General features: G+C 50.1%; 2 protein-coding genes across 2 annotated transcripts; both read left to right on the plus strand.

Moving 5' to 3' along the window:
- The first annotated feature begins 288 nt into the window (after window positions 1–288).
- Window positions 289–5,085, plus strand: Rps5 (ribosomal protein S5). The gene is made up of 6 exons (XM_020161920.2): window positions 289–447; window positions 1,321–1,429; window positions 3,651–3,860; window positions 4,001–4,129; window positions 4,780–4,878; window positions 4,961–5,085. Exons 2-6 carry the CDS (start codon window positions 1,322–1,324, stop codon window positions 5,027–5,029), a joined length of 615 nt encoding a protein of 204 aa, XP_020017509.1. The 5' UTR covers window positions 289–447; window position 1,321; the 3' UTR covers window positions 5,030–5,085.
- Window positions 5,086–5,236: 151 nt separating this feature from the next.
- Window positions 5,237–7,555, plus strand: Rnf225 (ring finger protein 225). Its single transcript, XM_020151818.2, has one exon. The coding sequence runs from the start codon at window positions 6,559–6,561 to the stop codon at window positions 7,537–7,539; it is 981 nt and encodes a 326-aa protein (XP_020007407.2). The 5' UTR covers window positions 5,237–6,558; the 3' UTR covers window positions 7,540–7,555.
- The last annotated feature ends 6,087 nt before the right edge of the window (window positions 7,556–13,642 follow it).

Here is a 13,642-nt window from a genome sequence, read left to right on the forward strand (position 1 = left end):
GCGCGCGTTAGCAGCTGCGAAGGCGACGAGGAATAAGAGGATGCTGCTCGAAATCCATCAAGGGTGGTGTGTGAGGTCAGAGGCCTAACCTACGGAGCGCAGACCCTACTTCTGCCCTTATTAGACATGGCGGCGTTGACCTCTCTGACATCTCTGCGCTTGTGCTTAGGTCCACAAGAACTGGCAGGCTTGCTTGTTTGTGGGTCCGCTTCTTCAAATCCGCATGCGCCCGAGATGAGCGCGTCCTGTTCGGCGCAATGGGCTCCTTTCATACTCGTTTCAGATTGGCTCATGAACACGCTAAAACCTTATGCGTCGCCAACGCTGACCCGGAAGTTTTCGTTCCTCTTAAAAGCGTCAGCCTGCATCGCGCGGCCTTTTCCTGTCTGTGTCAAGGCGGCGCGTGGTGCAAGCGGAGCTACAGGGAGGCTCCGACTGAGTCTTCAGGTGAGACTGCTGCGGGGTTACGGCAACAAAAGACTGTCCAGGGTCTTCCGGGGACGTCTTCTGGAGTGCTTTGGGAGGGTCCGAGGTTAGGTTTTCCTTCTCTAGGCTTCATCTCTATCTCCGGAAAAAGGGTCCCCAGGAAATGTGCGTGGATAGTTACTATTTGCTTGTCTTTCCTTTTTACTTTGAGTTTATTTTGGTGGTACTGGGGGTTGAACTCAAGGCCTTGCGCTTGCTAGGCAGGCGTTCTGCCACTTACATCTCCAGCTCCCTCTTACCTTCTTGTTTGTGCTGTCGACATAGCGGGGCTTTGGGATACTGATTTGGGCTCTAAACACCTGGATAGGAATTTCTGGTTTTCTTAGCTCCAAGAAGCGTTTTTTGCTTTATACACGATTCCCTCTCACTAGCAGCCCCTAGCGTCTCTCTAGTGTCACCAGAATGCAAACATTTGCATTTGTTATTACGCAGAATTCGTACAGTGGTCCTTGATGCTATTTTGCTGATAAAGAAGCTAAGTTCAAAGCAGTTTGTTGATTATCCCAGGGTCGACGACTGTGTAATTGACTTGGATGGGATTTGATTCCCGACTGATGGAATGGTGGGATGTTTAGCATCACCTGCGTAGCCACTATGGCGCGTTCCATGCAGCAGCTGTTGACTAGGTGATTGCCAAGTCTTGGATAAGAAGCAGAACTTATTACAGCTAAGTAGTTTTCCTGAGGCTGAGAGAGATGTTACAATTTTCTGTGGTCTTTTCTGACTCCCCAGTTCACCACGGGATGGGGGTCAGTCTCAGTTGCAGGTGAGTATGACAGTGTGCCAGGCTGACTGGGCTCTGACAGTTTGTTCATACCTTTACCCTGTCACCAGGATGACCGAGTGGGAGACAGCTGCACCAGCAGTGGCAGAGACCCCTGACATCAAACTCTTTGGGAAGTGGAGCACAGATGACGTGCAGATCAATGACATTTCCCTGCAGGTGAGGGGGACATAGTGGTTGGTTTCGGTTGGGGGTTGAGAGCAGGTGTCAGTTCTTTTTTACTTTTGCAGTACAGGGGTTTGAACTCACAACCTACACCTTTGAGCCACTCCACCATACCTTTTTTTGTAAAGGGATTTTTTGAGATAGGAATCTCACAAACTATTTGCCTGGGCTGGCTTTGACCGCAATCCTCCTGATCTCTTGCCTTCTGGAGTTAGCCACCAGTACCTAGCTCGGTTATCAATTTTTCCAGTAGGATAGGTAAAGGAGAGAGATCCCTAGACCACCATATTCTCTCTTTCTTATATCCTGCCCAAAGGTTGCTACAGTGGTTCTGTGATTTTTGTTGGTTTGGGGTTTTTTGGTGTTGGGAATTGAACTCAGATCCTTGTGTGTGATGGGCAAGTGTTCTGGCACTAACTTACATCCTCAGACTCACTGCAGGTTTTTTCTGCCCATATCCGAGTATACTGTTGTGTGTTGGGTTTTTTGGTTTTGTTTTTTGGGGGAGTGAAACATATAATTCACCCATTTTAAAATGTAGGAGTCCAGTGTCATTCTTTTTTATGTGGATATCCAGTTATCTATCACCATTTGATGAAAAGACTGTTTAACCAATTGAATGGCCTTGGCATCCTTACCAAAAATAAGTTGGCCAGGGGTGTGTGTGTTTCTCTAGACTATAAAGTTTTGAAATTAGAAATGGAGTTCCACCATCCCTCCTTAGCGCCAGGATGGTGGAACTCAGGACCTTTAGCATGTATTCTTATTAGTAAGTCATAGTTGTATCCCTCACACATAGCTTTTTTTCTTTGCCCACAAAACTTCATGAATGTTGTGGACCTTAGGAGCTTTGCTTTTATAGGCTCTTCATTAATAAAAGTTACACTTTGTGACTACATTGGTATAAAGATGAATATAAATCAGGCTTATTGTGTTTTTCCCTTTATGTTTTAGAAGGAATTAAAACATTTGTTGCCTCTACCACAGGACTCACACACCTAAAGGATAATTGAAGTGTGGTGTTTTTTTGTTGTTGTTTTGTTTTTGTTTTTAACATGAGCCCCAACCCCCAGCCACAAATTGTTAAAGGCTAGATGGTAAATGTTTTGGGCTTCACAGGCCACATTGGGTCTCAATTACTTATTTATATGGTTCTTTTTTACACGACTCTTTAAAAATTAAGAATTTTTCACTGTACCTTGGTCTATTATAAACATTTTGTGGCTGCTATTAGGGTATAGGAAAGTAAAAATCAGTGTAGCACTGGAGTGCTCACTGGTTTGAACCAGATATGTAGGCCCTTCTCTCCAAGGTAGATGTTGAACTGAATTTCAGGCTCCTGTGTTCTTTTCCCCATCATTTCATTAGTCAAAACACATCTGTGGGCCAGACAAACAGTTCAGGAGACCCTGTCTCAAAAAAAGGGCTGATGGAGTGGCTCAAGATATAGGCCCTCAGTTCAAACCCCAGTAGCACATTAAAAAAAAAAAATTTTGTATCACATGAATACTAGAATGGCCATGTGTACATTTTGTGACTTGCATACACATAGCTTCCTCTAATTTTGTCTGCTGTTCTTGTTCAAGATTAATATTTTGGCATGTTTCTAGACACTGTTCTAAAGCTACGATCCTCTGGTCTGGGTGGTCGTTTTCCCCATTAGGGAATACTAGGCAATATCTGGATACATTTTTAGTTGTCAAAACTCAAGGAGATTGGGCTCTGGGGTCTCATGCCTATAATCCTAGTTACTCAGGAGGATTGCTGTTTGATGCCAGCCTGGGCAAATAGTTTGTAAGACTCAATTTCAAAAAAAAAAAATCACCAAAAAGGGCTGGTAAAGTAGTTCAAATGTCAGTACCACCAAAAAAAAAAAAAAACCCTCATAGGAGTGGCTGCTGGCAAACTAGTGCTGCTAAATGTAAACATCCTATGTTACACAGGACAGCTCTCCTCCCAACAAAAAAATTGTCAGAAATGTCCAGAGGAACACTTGTAAAAGACTGGAATCACATTCCTCACTTCCATAATAAAGGAAGTACTCTTCTAAGTGACTTGGCAAATCATTTTAGGTTTTATTTTCTCAAAGCAGGTGGCTGCAACTGGGATTGCACTTAGCTGAGGGCTACCTTGAGTGGGCTACCCTGGTTCCTGGCTGAGGCCTGCCTATTCTGCTTCTGACTGACCCTTCACATTCCTTCTCCTGCTGTTCTAGGATTATATTGCAGTCAAAGAGAAGTATGCCAAGTACCTGCCCCACAGTGCAGGGCGCTATGCCGCCAAGCGCTTCCGCAAAGCACAGTGCCCCATCGTGGAGCGTCTCACTAACTCCATGATGATGCACGGTCGGAACAATGGCAAGAAGCTCATGACTGTGCGCATTGTCAAGCATGCCTTTGAGATCATCCACCTGCTCACTGGTGAGGTAGGCTTTGTGGCAAGGCTATGCCCTGGGTACTTGCCAAAGCCCCACAGTATGCATGCCAGGTCATCCTGTTCAGAGTTGAGGATTGGGGAGGAGCACCTGGGACCAGACATCAGGCTCATAGCCCCCTTCTCTCACAGAACCCTCTACAGGTCCTGGTGAATGCCATCATTAACAGTGGTCCCCGGGAGGACTCAACTCGTATTGGGCGAGCTGGAACAGTGAGACGGCAGGCTGTGGATGTGTCCCCACTGCGCCGAGTGAATCAGGTGGGTCTGGGGCTTGTGCAGGTGGCAGGGCAGGAACTGCCACCAGGAGTTGGTGGAATCCTGCCTAGGGCAGAAAGGCTTGTTCCTGTTTGCATGCTTTACCTAGAGCCTCACTTCCTCCAGGAAACTTCCTGAATTCCCACCCTGTGCAGGGCAGATTCTGGCTCTGGGCCCCCTCCAAAGTCTGCTTTCATTTCTAGCATACAGTTTTGCGCTGTACTTTTTTCCTTTGGGCCAAACAAAAATATCCAAGGATCAGTTGCAGTCATTCTGACTTTTCCCTAAATTCCTGAGCGGGTATTTTAGGAGCAAGGCTGATCTGCCCCCATGATTCTGCCCATGAGTAATTTAATAGCAATAGGATAGCAAAGCAGTCATTTATCTGTTTTCATCATGCCCTTTATAACTGTTCTTGTCAGACAGGGGTCCAGGTTATGGACGTATATCACATTTTGCTATTGTGGCAGGTCTTGAGGATCCAGGCTTAGCCTGTGTCCTGACACGGGTTTTTTCAACCCTCTGATCTGATAACTGGCAAGATGTCATCTTCGTGTTTCTTGTCTATGGTGACAGCCAATGTTGAGGTCCTCCAGGTTACTGGAGGATGACTCTTCTGCCAGCCTAGTCTGACCCTTGCCTGTGCTCTCTAGGCCATCTGGCTGCTGTGCACAGGTGCCCGTGAGGCTGCCTTCCGGAACATCAAGACCATAGCTGAGTGCCTGGCAGATGAGCTCATCAATGCTGCCAAGGTAGGTTTGGCATAGGTTTAAGGTTGGGCATTTGGGGGGATGGTCTTCTAGCACCTAGAGCTAATCATCTGTCTCCTTGCAGGGCTCTTCCAACTCCTATGCCATCAAGAAGAAGGACGAGCTGGAGCGTGTGGCCAAGTCCAACCGTTGATTCCCCAGTTGCTGCCTAATAAATTGTCTGCCCTTTGGGGCAGCTCCACCTGCCTATGTGGTTGTCAGTTCTTGTAGGGGGTTGGGATAGCCTGGTGTCCTGAGTTCACCTGGGGAGTACCACTGACTCAGACCCATTCCACCTCAGGACTAAAAGGTAGTCACAGAGTATGAGCTCAATGGCCTAGAGTGTCCCAACAGATAATAGAAATAACAGTGAAGAGTTTATCCCCGACCTCAGAGGACCTGGCATATCACATGCTGCTCTGGTCTGGGAAGGTACTTGGGTTCCCAAGAGGCCTAGGTGACCCTGACCTCTCAGGTCATGGTTCCTAGAGGCTTCCCCAGGGAGAGGCTGGTCTGTCTAGCTGTGTACCCTCTAAGTTGTGTGCAGGCTTCATTCTCTTGAGGTCCTGGGGTTTGACCTCGGACTCATGTTAGCTAGGCAGGTGCTCTGCCACTTGAGCAAGTCTGCCAGCCATGTTTTGTACTGAGTGTTCTCGGTAGATTCTCACAAACTGCACAGGCTGGCTTCAAACCCAGATACTCCTGATCTTTAGAGTAGCTAGGATTACAGGCATGGGCCACTGGAATTACAGCATACTTCCCAGGCTGCTGCTCATCTACGTATGTTTGTGACAGCAGCTAAACCCTGTATACACCCTACACAGCAAGCTACTGCCACCTGGAGCTGCATATTCCCCATGCAAAGTCAGACTAGCAAGACAGGCTGGAAACCATTCGTGCTACAGCTAGTGGCTTGGTGGATTCTGTAGGGTGGTCTGTGCCATAACCTTAGATCCACCCCCAACATCCGGGCTAAGTCAGGCTTGGGTCATTCTGGCTGGATGGGCCAGAGGGGCGGGGCAGGCTGCCGAACGAGTTCATCTAGTACCTGAGAACCTGGAGGGGGTGGCCCCAGGTCAGGAACCCTCCTAAGGGGAGGGGCCCTTGTGTACCCAGAGACAAGCCAGCCAGAGATTAAGAACCAGAGGTACGCGCCACTGGCTGGAGGGACGAGGTGTCCACAGGTAGGTAGGTCGGTCCCCCCAGACTGGATAGGGTCAGTTAGTATCTGGGAAGCCTTATCCTAATTTTGCTCTGCTGTTTGGCACCCCTCTGTGGTTCAGGAATCCTACCTCTTCTGGAGAAAGTTATCATCCCAGTTCCCAATAGGTCCTCCCTGGAATCTTACGGCCTGGCCAGCAACTTCTGACCCTCTCGGTGATGGATTCTTCCCATCTTCAAAGCAGTTTCAGTCTCTTCCTCCGTTTGTCTCTGGGCCCCGCCTCCCAACCTCTACCTTAGGATCTGCGGACCCTTATGGGTCTACTCGAGGTCTCATTTCTGTCCCCTCCTATGTCATCTCTGCTCTTCTTTGGCTCTTGCTACCTCTTCTCTGGACGATATCTCTGTTCAGGTGATCTCCAGAGTCTACTCCCGCTCGTCCCTGGAGTCCTCGGTGGTGCCCCAGATGCCCTCCACAGTCCCTTCCCGGCTTGACTGTCTCTCCTCGCTGGTCCGGTCCGGATGCCCTGCCCGCGGCCGCCCTGGCTTCGCCGTAGCCGGGCCTCTCACAGCTCGGGCCTGGGCTCTCCAGGCGCGCTGTCCGCTCCGCGCTCCCAGAGCCGAGGAGAGGACGAGGACGCAGAGGAGGAGGGCGATGGCAGCCCCGGCTCTGGCCCCATCTTGCCCCCTGCGTCCCCTATGGAATGCCTCATCTGCGTGTCGCCCTTCGATGGCGTGTTCAAGCTGCCCAAACGTCTGGACTGCGGCCACGTCTTCTGTCTCGAGTGCCTGGCTCGCCTGTCGCTGGCTACGGCAGGCGGCGGCGACGCGGTAGCTTGTCCAGTGTGCCGCGCGCCCACGCGCCTGGCCCCACGCCGCGGGCTGCCCGCGCTGCCCACGCAGCCCGGCCTGCTGCCCCGCGACGCGCGAGCGCCGCCGCTGCGCCAGGGCTCCGTGCGCTTCGACCGCCGCCGCGGGCTGCTCTACCTGCGGCCGCCGCCGCCGCCACCCGGGCCACGCAAGAGCCGTGCCGCGCGCGCCCCACCACCGCCGCCGCCGCTGCGCCTCGGCCGCCCGCTATCCCGACGCCTGACGCTGAGCAGCCCGGCCTGGGCCTTCAACGCAGCGGTGGCGCTGGCAGTGCTGGTGGCCGCTGGCCTTGTGGTTTCTGGGGTCTACATCTTCTTCCTCATACCACATGCCTCCTCTTCCGGTCCTGTGCGGCCTCAGCTTGTGGCACTGGCTCCTGCGCCCGGCTTCTGGTTCCCACCACGGCCAACGCCAGGAGTGCCCTGGACACCGCCCCCCATGGGTTCTGACCAGGACGACAACACTTTGCCAGAGGCCGTGGAGGACGCGCTGGAGCCAGAGGGGGCCCCTGAGGACCCAGTGGAGGAAGAAGGGACACCTTACAAGCCATCGGACCACACATGGGGGACAGAGAATGGCCCCGGCTGGACCCCACGGTCAGGGGGCTGGAGGAGGCTGTGGGGGCCGCAATAAATGCCTTGGTGCCACAGGCTCTGTTTCCAGGCTTGAGAACCTCGGTGTCATCCTGGGGGTCTTAACAGGATGCATGGAAAGCACCCAGTTCTTCAGATTAGGGCCTGGCAGGGCATCTTTGGCACTGTTACCATGGGGCAGGAGCCCACTTGAACAACCACTGACCAAAGTCATTCCACAGTGATTCTCTGGGAAGGCCCCTGATCCCCAGGAGGGTAGACCTGTACTCTTGTTGATTCCCATCTGATTCTGGTTTCCATGACCTTCCAGCTGAAGATGCCTTGGTCATGACCCTTCTAAAAGTCCTGCCGGGGGTGGCCTTAAATCTCATCCCTGTGAGGGTCCAGTTGAGATCACTGCTGATCTTCATCTTTGTGGGAGTCCAGTTGGTCTCTTCCCCACTGACATCCATACAGGGGCTCTGCTAAGGTGACCGCCGTTCTGATTTAAAGGGGTACCACTGGGAGCACTCCCAGTCATCAACACCACAGAGCCCTGGGGGAGCATCCCTGGACCGCACAAGAGGCAAATGGTTCTGATCCACTCATCCTTTGGGCTCGCCTCAGGCGACTGGGTCCCCCTTTTTGGAAGAAAAAACTGCTGTTACTCCACTGGTCCTCCCTCTCCCCCACCTACTACAGGTGACAACTATCCCCCACAGCCAGTCTGTGAACTTCAGCTCCCTGTACACCTGGCTTGGACTCAGGTTCAGCAAGACTAGGGTGACATAACCAGGGCTAGAGAGAGCCCTGACTCTTGAGGACTGGCTTCCACCAGGGTCCTAAATCCCAAACTGCTCTGGGATTCTAGATTTCCCCTCTGGCTCATGGCTTCTGGTTCTTTCCAGTACGATGTGGGGCAGCTAGGTCATCATGGCTTAGAAAGATCAAGGTTGTCCCCTTGGGTCAGACAGAGGCATGCAATTCAGGGAGGTCCTCATGAGAGATCCTTGTCCCTGTCCTTTTTTGCTTGACCCTCATTAATTAATTTTGTGGGGTCAGTGATTATAATTCCTCTTCCAGGCCTTAACCAGCCCTGCCTAGCCTCCAAGGTTGAGGTTCTGTGCCCCAATTGAACCCAGAGCCTTCTTAGTGTACTGCAGCCTCCAAGGAAGGTGGCTCACAGGTTCCTGTCCTCCTAGAAGCCTTCCTGGTTTAGTCACAGAGAGGTAGAGAGTGACCCTACCCTCTGCACTGACAGACCACAGGCTTCTGGAGCCTCCATCCTGCCTCACCCCACTCCAAATGTGTATGGGAGCAGGCGCCTTGCATTTTCCAAAAAGAAACATGGCTTCTATGCAGCTAGAGGCTCCTGTGTGATTTGTTTACATGTGTGTCCCCAGCATTGGGTATGCAGTGATGCTGAATGGTTGCTGAGGAGTGACAGCATCACAAGTGACCGAGAGGCAGCCTAGGAATTCTTGTGACACTCAGGGCTTGCCAACTCCCAGTCACCCTGGGCCTAGGGATGTCTGGGGAGCTAGTTCGGGTATGAACTAGCTTTCAGGTGGGAAGTCAGAGGAGGAACATTAGGGTGTCCAGGGGTGTGTCTTCCCAGACTAGTTTTTGGCCCACACCCGGCTGCCAATGTCACTCACAGGGCTGAGGCCAGTATACTGGGTCACTGAGAAGTCACAGCCCAGCCTCACAGGGATGGAACCCTGTCCAGCATGAACAGCACTGGTGGTCCATGTCAGTTTTCTCTAGCTACCATAACAAATTACCCCCAACTCAATGCCTTAGAACAACACACGTTTACTGTCTTACAGAAGTCCATGACAAGATCTTTTCACTGTACTAAAGTTGAGGAACTGACAGTCCTACTTCTGAACTGTGAGAATCTGTTGCCTTAACTTTTGCAGCTTCTGGAGCTGTCTTTCTTGGCTTGTGGTTCCTTCAAAGCCAGCAGTGTAGAATCTTTTCATTTTTTTAAAATTTTTTGGTGGTACTTGGAGTTTGAACTCAGGGCCTCAGACTTTCTTAGCAGGCGCTCTATCACTTGAGCCACTCTGCCAGTCCTTTTTGTGTGTCTGTTGGGTATTTTCGAGGTAGGGTCTCTAGAACTATTTGCCTGAGCTGGCCTCCAACCTCAATCCTCCTAATCTCTGCCTCTCAAGTAGCCAGGTTTACAGGTGTGAGCCACTAGCACCTACCATTTGAGCCACTCCACAAGCCCCAGCATAGCTTCTTGAAATCTGACCTTCCTGTTACCCATTTTCTTTTTCTTTCTTTCTTTTTTTTTGTGGTACTGGGGCTTGAACTCATAGCCTTCACCTTGAGCCACTCCACCAGCCCTATTTTTGTGAAGGGTTTTTCAAGATAGGGTCTCATAGAACTATTTGCCTGGGATGGCTTCAAACCACAATTGTCCTGATCTCTGCCTCCTGAGTAGCTAGGATTACAAGTGTGAGTCACCGGCACCTGGCCCCTCTCATTTATAAGGACACTTCGAGGACCTTGGGAGCACCCAGATAATCTAATATAATCTCCCATCTCAAGATCTTTAATCACATGTGAAAAGTCCATCCTGCCATGTAACACAACAGGTTCACAGGATCCATAGATTATGACCTGGATATCTTTGGGAGCCATCCAAAGATCCCCCTCCTTTCCTCTTCCCTCCTCCACTCAACCTGGGGAAGTGAAGGTGGGCAGAAATAGACCGAGCCTACATGGGCCAGAAAGGGGTCATGGTTAGAAGTGCACAGAAGATAGAAAGAAGCTGCTGCCTGAGGAGGGTCCAGAAGTGCTGCTTGGAGGAGGGAACCCAAGAGCAGTATCTGCAAACACATTTAGGAGCTGGCATTTGAGGAAGGTGGCACAGCTTGACAAAAGCAAGTGGACATAAGCAAGCCAGGAGGTGTTGAGGTAGTAGCTGAGGGCCCCTCCCTCTCTGTCCTAATCAGATCCACACCCTCCTGGCTCAGCACCTGGGGCCTAATTCTCTTCTTCCTAAAAAGAGGTTGGTGGCAGAGCCCACGGGTAACTGAACTTCTGTCTGCAGATTACTACAGGTGCCTCCCTCCCTGCCCACTGCTCTCAAAGAGGTTGCAAAGGGATACTCCTACCTTTGCCCAGAGGCTTCCGCCCATCTCCTCCTGGGTCTGCAGCCACACCTTTCATCTGCCCACCCCATACTTGCTGAACACCTCCCCCCCACACACACACATTTGGTTCCAGGCTTGCTCCTCCTCTCAGGCCTTGGAGGCTTGGAGGCCCAGGAGGTGGGGATAGCCTCAGTGTCTGGCACATGTGCGGCCGATGAGGCTTTGGTTCTCTTTTCTGTAAAATGAGCAATAAACCCTCTACTTTCAAGGAATTTGTTTGTGCAAAAATATTTATTGAGCACCTTCTGTGTACCAGGAGTGCATTAGGGAATCTAACCCATCATTCTTGCTGCACTGCCTTACCTGTCATCTTCATGGGGTTCCCTCATTCCCCAAATCTTTCCCAAGCCTGTCCTCAGTCCTCCTTCACCCATAGCAGGGGTACTGCCAGGGGCTTCATTCTTCAGGACCTGCCAGTCTTTTCTCAGCAAGGGTCAGAGAGGCCTGCCCAGATTAGATCCTTCCCCCACCACTGGGAATCCTCTTGTGGTCATGCCAAGGGACTAGAAGCGAAGAGGGCCACGCTGGATTCTAAGAGAAGCAATGTCCAGACTAACAGATGGGGAAACTGAAGCTGACCAGCAGGGCAGAGAGTGGATTCGAACCTAGTTCCAGGGAGATTTCTGCAAAAATTCTATCTCACCTCATCTGCCTGCTCTGGCTGCCTCAGTTCTTACTTCTTCTCTGGTCCCGAATCCACAGTTCCCTCTTCCACCTTATTTCCTTCAATCTCTGAGTCATAGTCTTTGAACAAGGAGAAAAGGATCAAGACACCAAATGCCCTAACAAAAGGAAAGGGGCACATGTGATCACAGGTCAGTGGTACAACACCTACCTAACACACACAGGTACTGAGCTCAAACTTCAGTACTCTCCCAAAAAGGAGGGAGGGCTGGGGAAGTAGTTCAGTTGTAGAGTGCTTGCCTACCATGCACAAGGCCCTGAGTTGAATCCAAGAAACTTCATACACATTAGTAATCACACCCTATTCCTCCCTCCCCTTAATCCCTGGCAACCATTAATCTATTTTCTGTGTCTGTGGATTTGCCTAGTCTGGATGGAAATTTTTTTTCTTTTTTGTGGTACTGGGGCTTGAACTCAGGGTCTACACCTTGAGCCACTCCATCAGCCCTTTTTGTGAAGGGTTTTTTTCAAGATACAGTCTCTCAAAGTATTTGCCCGGGTGGGCTTCAAACTTTGATCAATCTGATCTCTGCCTCCTGAATAGCTAGGATTACAGGTGTGAGCCACCAGTGTCTGGCATTTTATTATTTTTTTTAAAGAGATGAGGTCTCCCTATGTTGCCCAGTTTTGCCTGGAATTCCTGGGCTCAAGCCCTTCACCTGCTTCAACCTCCCAAGTAGCTTGGAATATAGGCACACTCCACTGAACCAGCTAGACATTTTAAAAAACTTTTATTTTTCTTTTGGAGGTACTAGGGTACCTCCATGCCCCCAGCCCATAAGACAGTTTATATTTTGTGTGTGTGTGTGTGTGTGTGTGTGTGTGGTGGTCCTGGGGGTTGAACTCAGGGCCTCACGCTTGCTGGGCAGGTACTCTCCTATTTAAGTCACTCTACCAGCTAAACATTTTTTTTTTTACCATTTTATATGAACAGAAGTTATTTTTTATCAATAGAAGTTGGGCATAGTGGTACATGCCTGTAATCCCAGCACTTGGGAGGCTGAGGGAGAAGGATCAGACATTCATGTCCAGCCTTGGCTACATAGTGAGTTCCAAGCCAGCCTGGGCTATACAGCAAGACCTTGTCTTGAAAAAAAAAGAAAAAGAAAAAAATATGTATTTAATTTAGTCATATACTATGCAAACATCCACATTTGAAGAAGAAGCAATGTATGGATTTTCTTCCTGGCTAGTGGGGCCAACTCAACCAGGGGTGTGGACTCTAGAGAGATGTCAGTGTGAATGCTTGGTTCTACTTGGATTGATTCATGGTGGGCTTTGTTCTTGGTTCCTTGAAACTCAGTGTTCACTTAGAAAGTGGGAGGGGTACATCTGGCCATGGCTCACAGGACTAGGCTGTGCTCCTGGTCAAGTACTGGTGGGCTATGGGTGCAGGTTTATGCTAGATTCTGAGGAGTACCTGGAAATCCAAATATAGAAGATAGGCCTGGGCTTTTTGCCTTCTAACCAGTCCTCCTTACAGCCTCTCGGTCTCTGTCACATGCACACATTTCATCACACAGCTCATTATTTATCTCAACAGGCACCCGTGACATGGGCTGGGTCATAAAGTTGCCCAGAGAGTCACAAATACCCCTGCCCCCACAACCGGCTCTAGTTCTAGGGCAGAATTCTCGAGGTCAGGGCTGTGCTCTGTAGAAAATAAAGCAAAATGATATAAACAAGACTAATGGGGTCCAATTTATATGGAGGGGTCAGGGAGAAGAAATATAGATGCTCAAAGACAGGAGGGGTGAGGGGTGAAGTTAGGGAAGAGTCTTCCAGTCTGAGGAAATAGCAGCTGCACAGGCCTTGAAACAGAGACAGGCTTGTCTCTGAGGGCTGCAGTGAGGATAAGAGAGTGGCTGGAGAGGAGGTGGCCAAGATTGACAGGAGTGTAGGAAGATTTACTGCCAATGAAGTACAAACATTTTAGAACTTTCCACTTAGTCATAATTGCATAATTGCACCTTTTCTCTTTTTATGAATGGGAACCCAGTTCAAGCACTTTCTCTGATACTCAAGGCATCCTCACAGATGCCTGATAGATGCTGCCTATTTTGCAGGTTGGTGGCTTCACCAAGTTTGTGGTAAGAAGAGTACAGTCTTGAGGAAGACCCTGATCTTCTTTTTGCTTGCATTAGTTATCTGGCGCTGCCTAACAAATAACCCCCAAGCCTGGCAGCCTAACACAATATGCATTTATTATCTCACAGTTTATGTGGGCAGGAACTCAGATCAGCTCAGCTGATGGTTCTGGCCCAAGTGCAATCAAGCTTCCAGCCAGGAAAGCAGACATCTGAAGCCTTACCT

Source organism: Castor canadensis, chromosome 16 (assembly GCF_047511655.1).
Source record: "Castor canadensis chromosome 16, mCasCan1.hap1v2, whole genome shotgun sequence".
Lineage (NCBI taxonomy): Eukaryota > Metazoa > Chordata > Mammalia > Rodentia > Castoridae > Castor > Castor canadensis.

Excerpts from the sequence above, each read along its gene's own strand:
- Rps5 (XM_020161920.2), top strand. The coding sequence starts at position 1,322 with ATGACCGAGTGGGAGACAGCTGCACCAGCAGTGGCAGAGACCCCTGAC. Across the intron at positions 1,430-3,650 it reads TCAATGACATTTCCCTGCAG|GATTATATTGCAGTCAAAGA; the intron begins GTGAGGGGGACA and ends CTGCTGTTCTAG. Across the intron at positions 4,879-4,960 it reads AGCTCATCAATGCTGCCAAG|GGCTCTTCCAACTCCTATGC; the intron begins GTAGGTTTGGCA and ends GTCTCCTTGCAG.
- Rnf225 (XM_020151818.2), top strand. The coding sequence starts at position 6,559 with ATGCCCTGCCCGCGGCCGCCCTGGCTTCGCCGTAGCCGGGCCTCTCAC.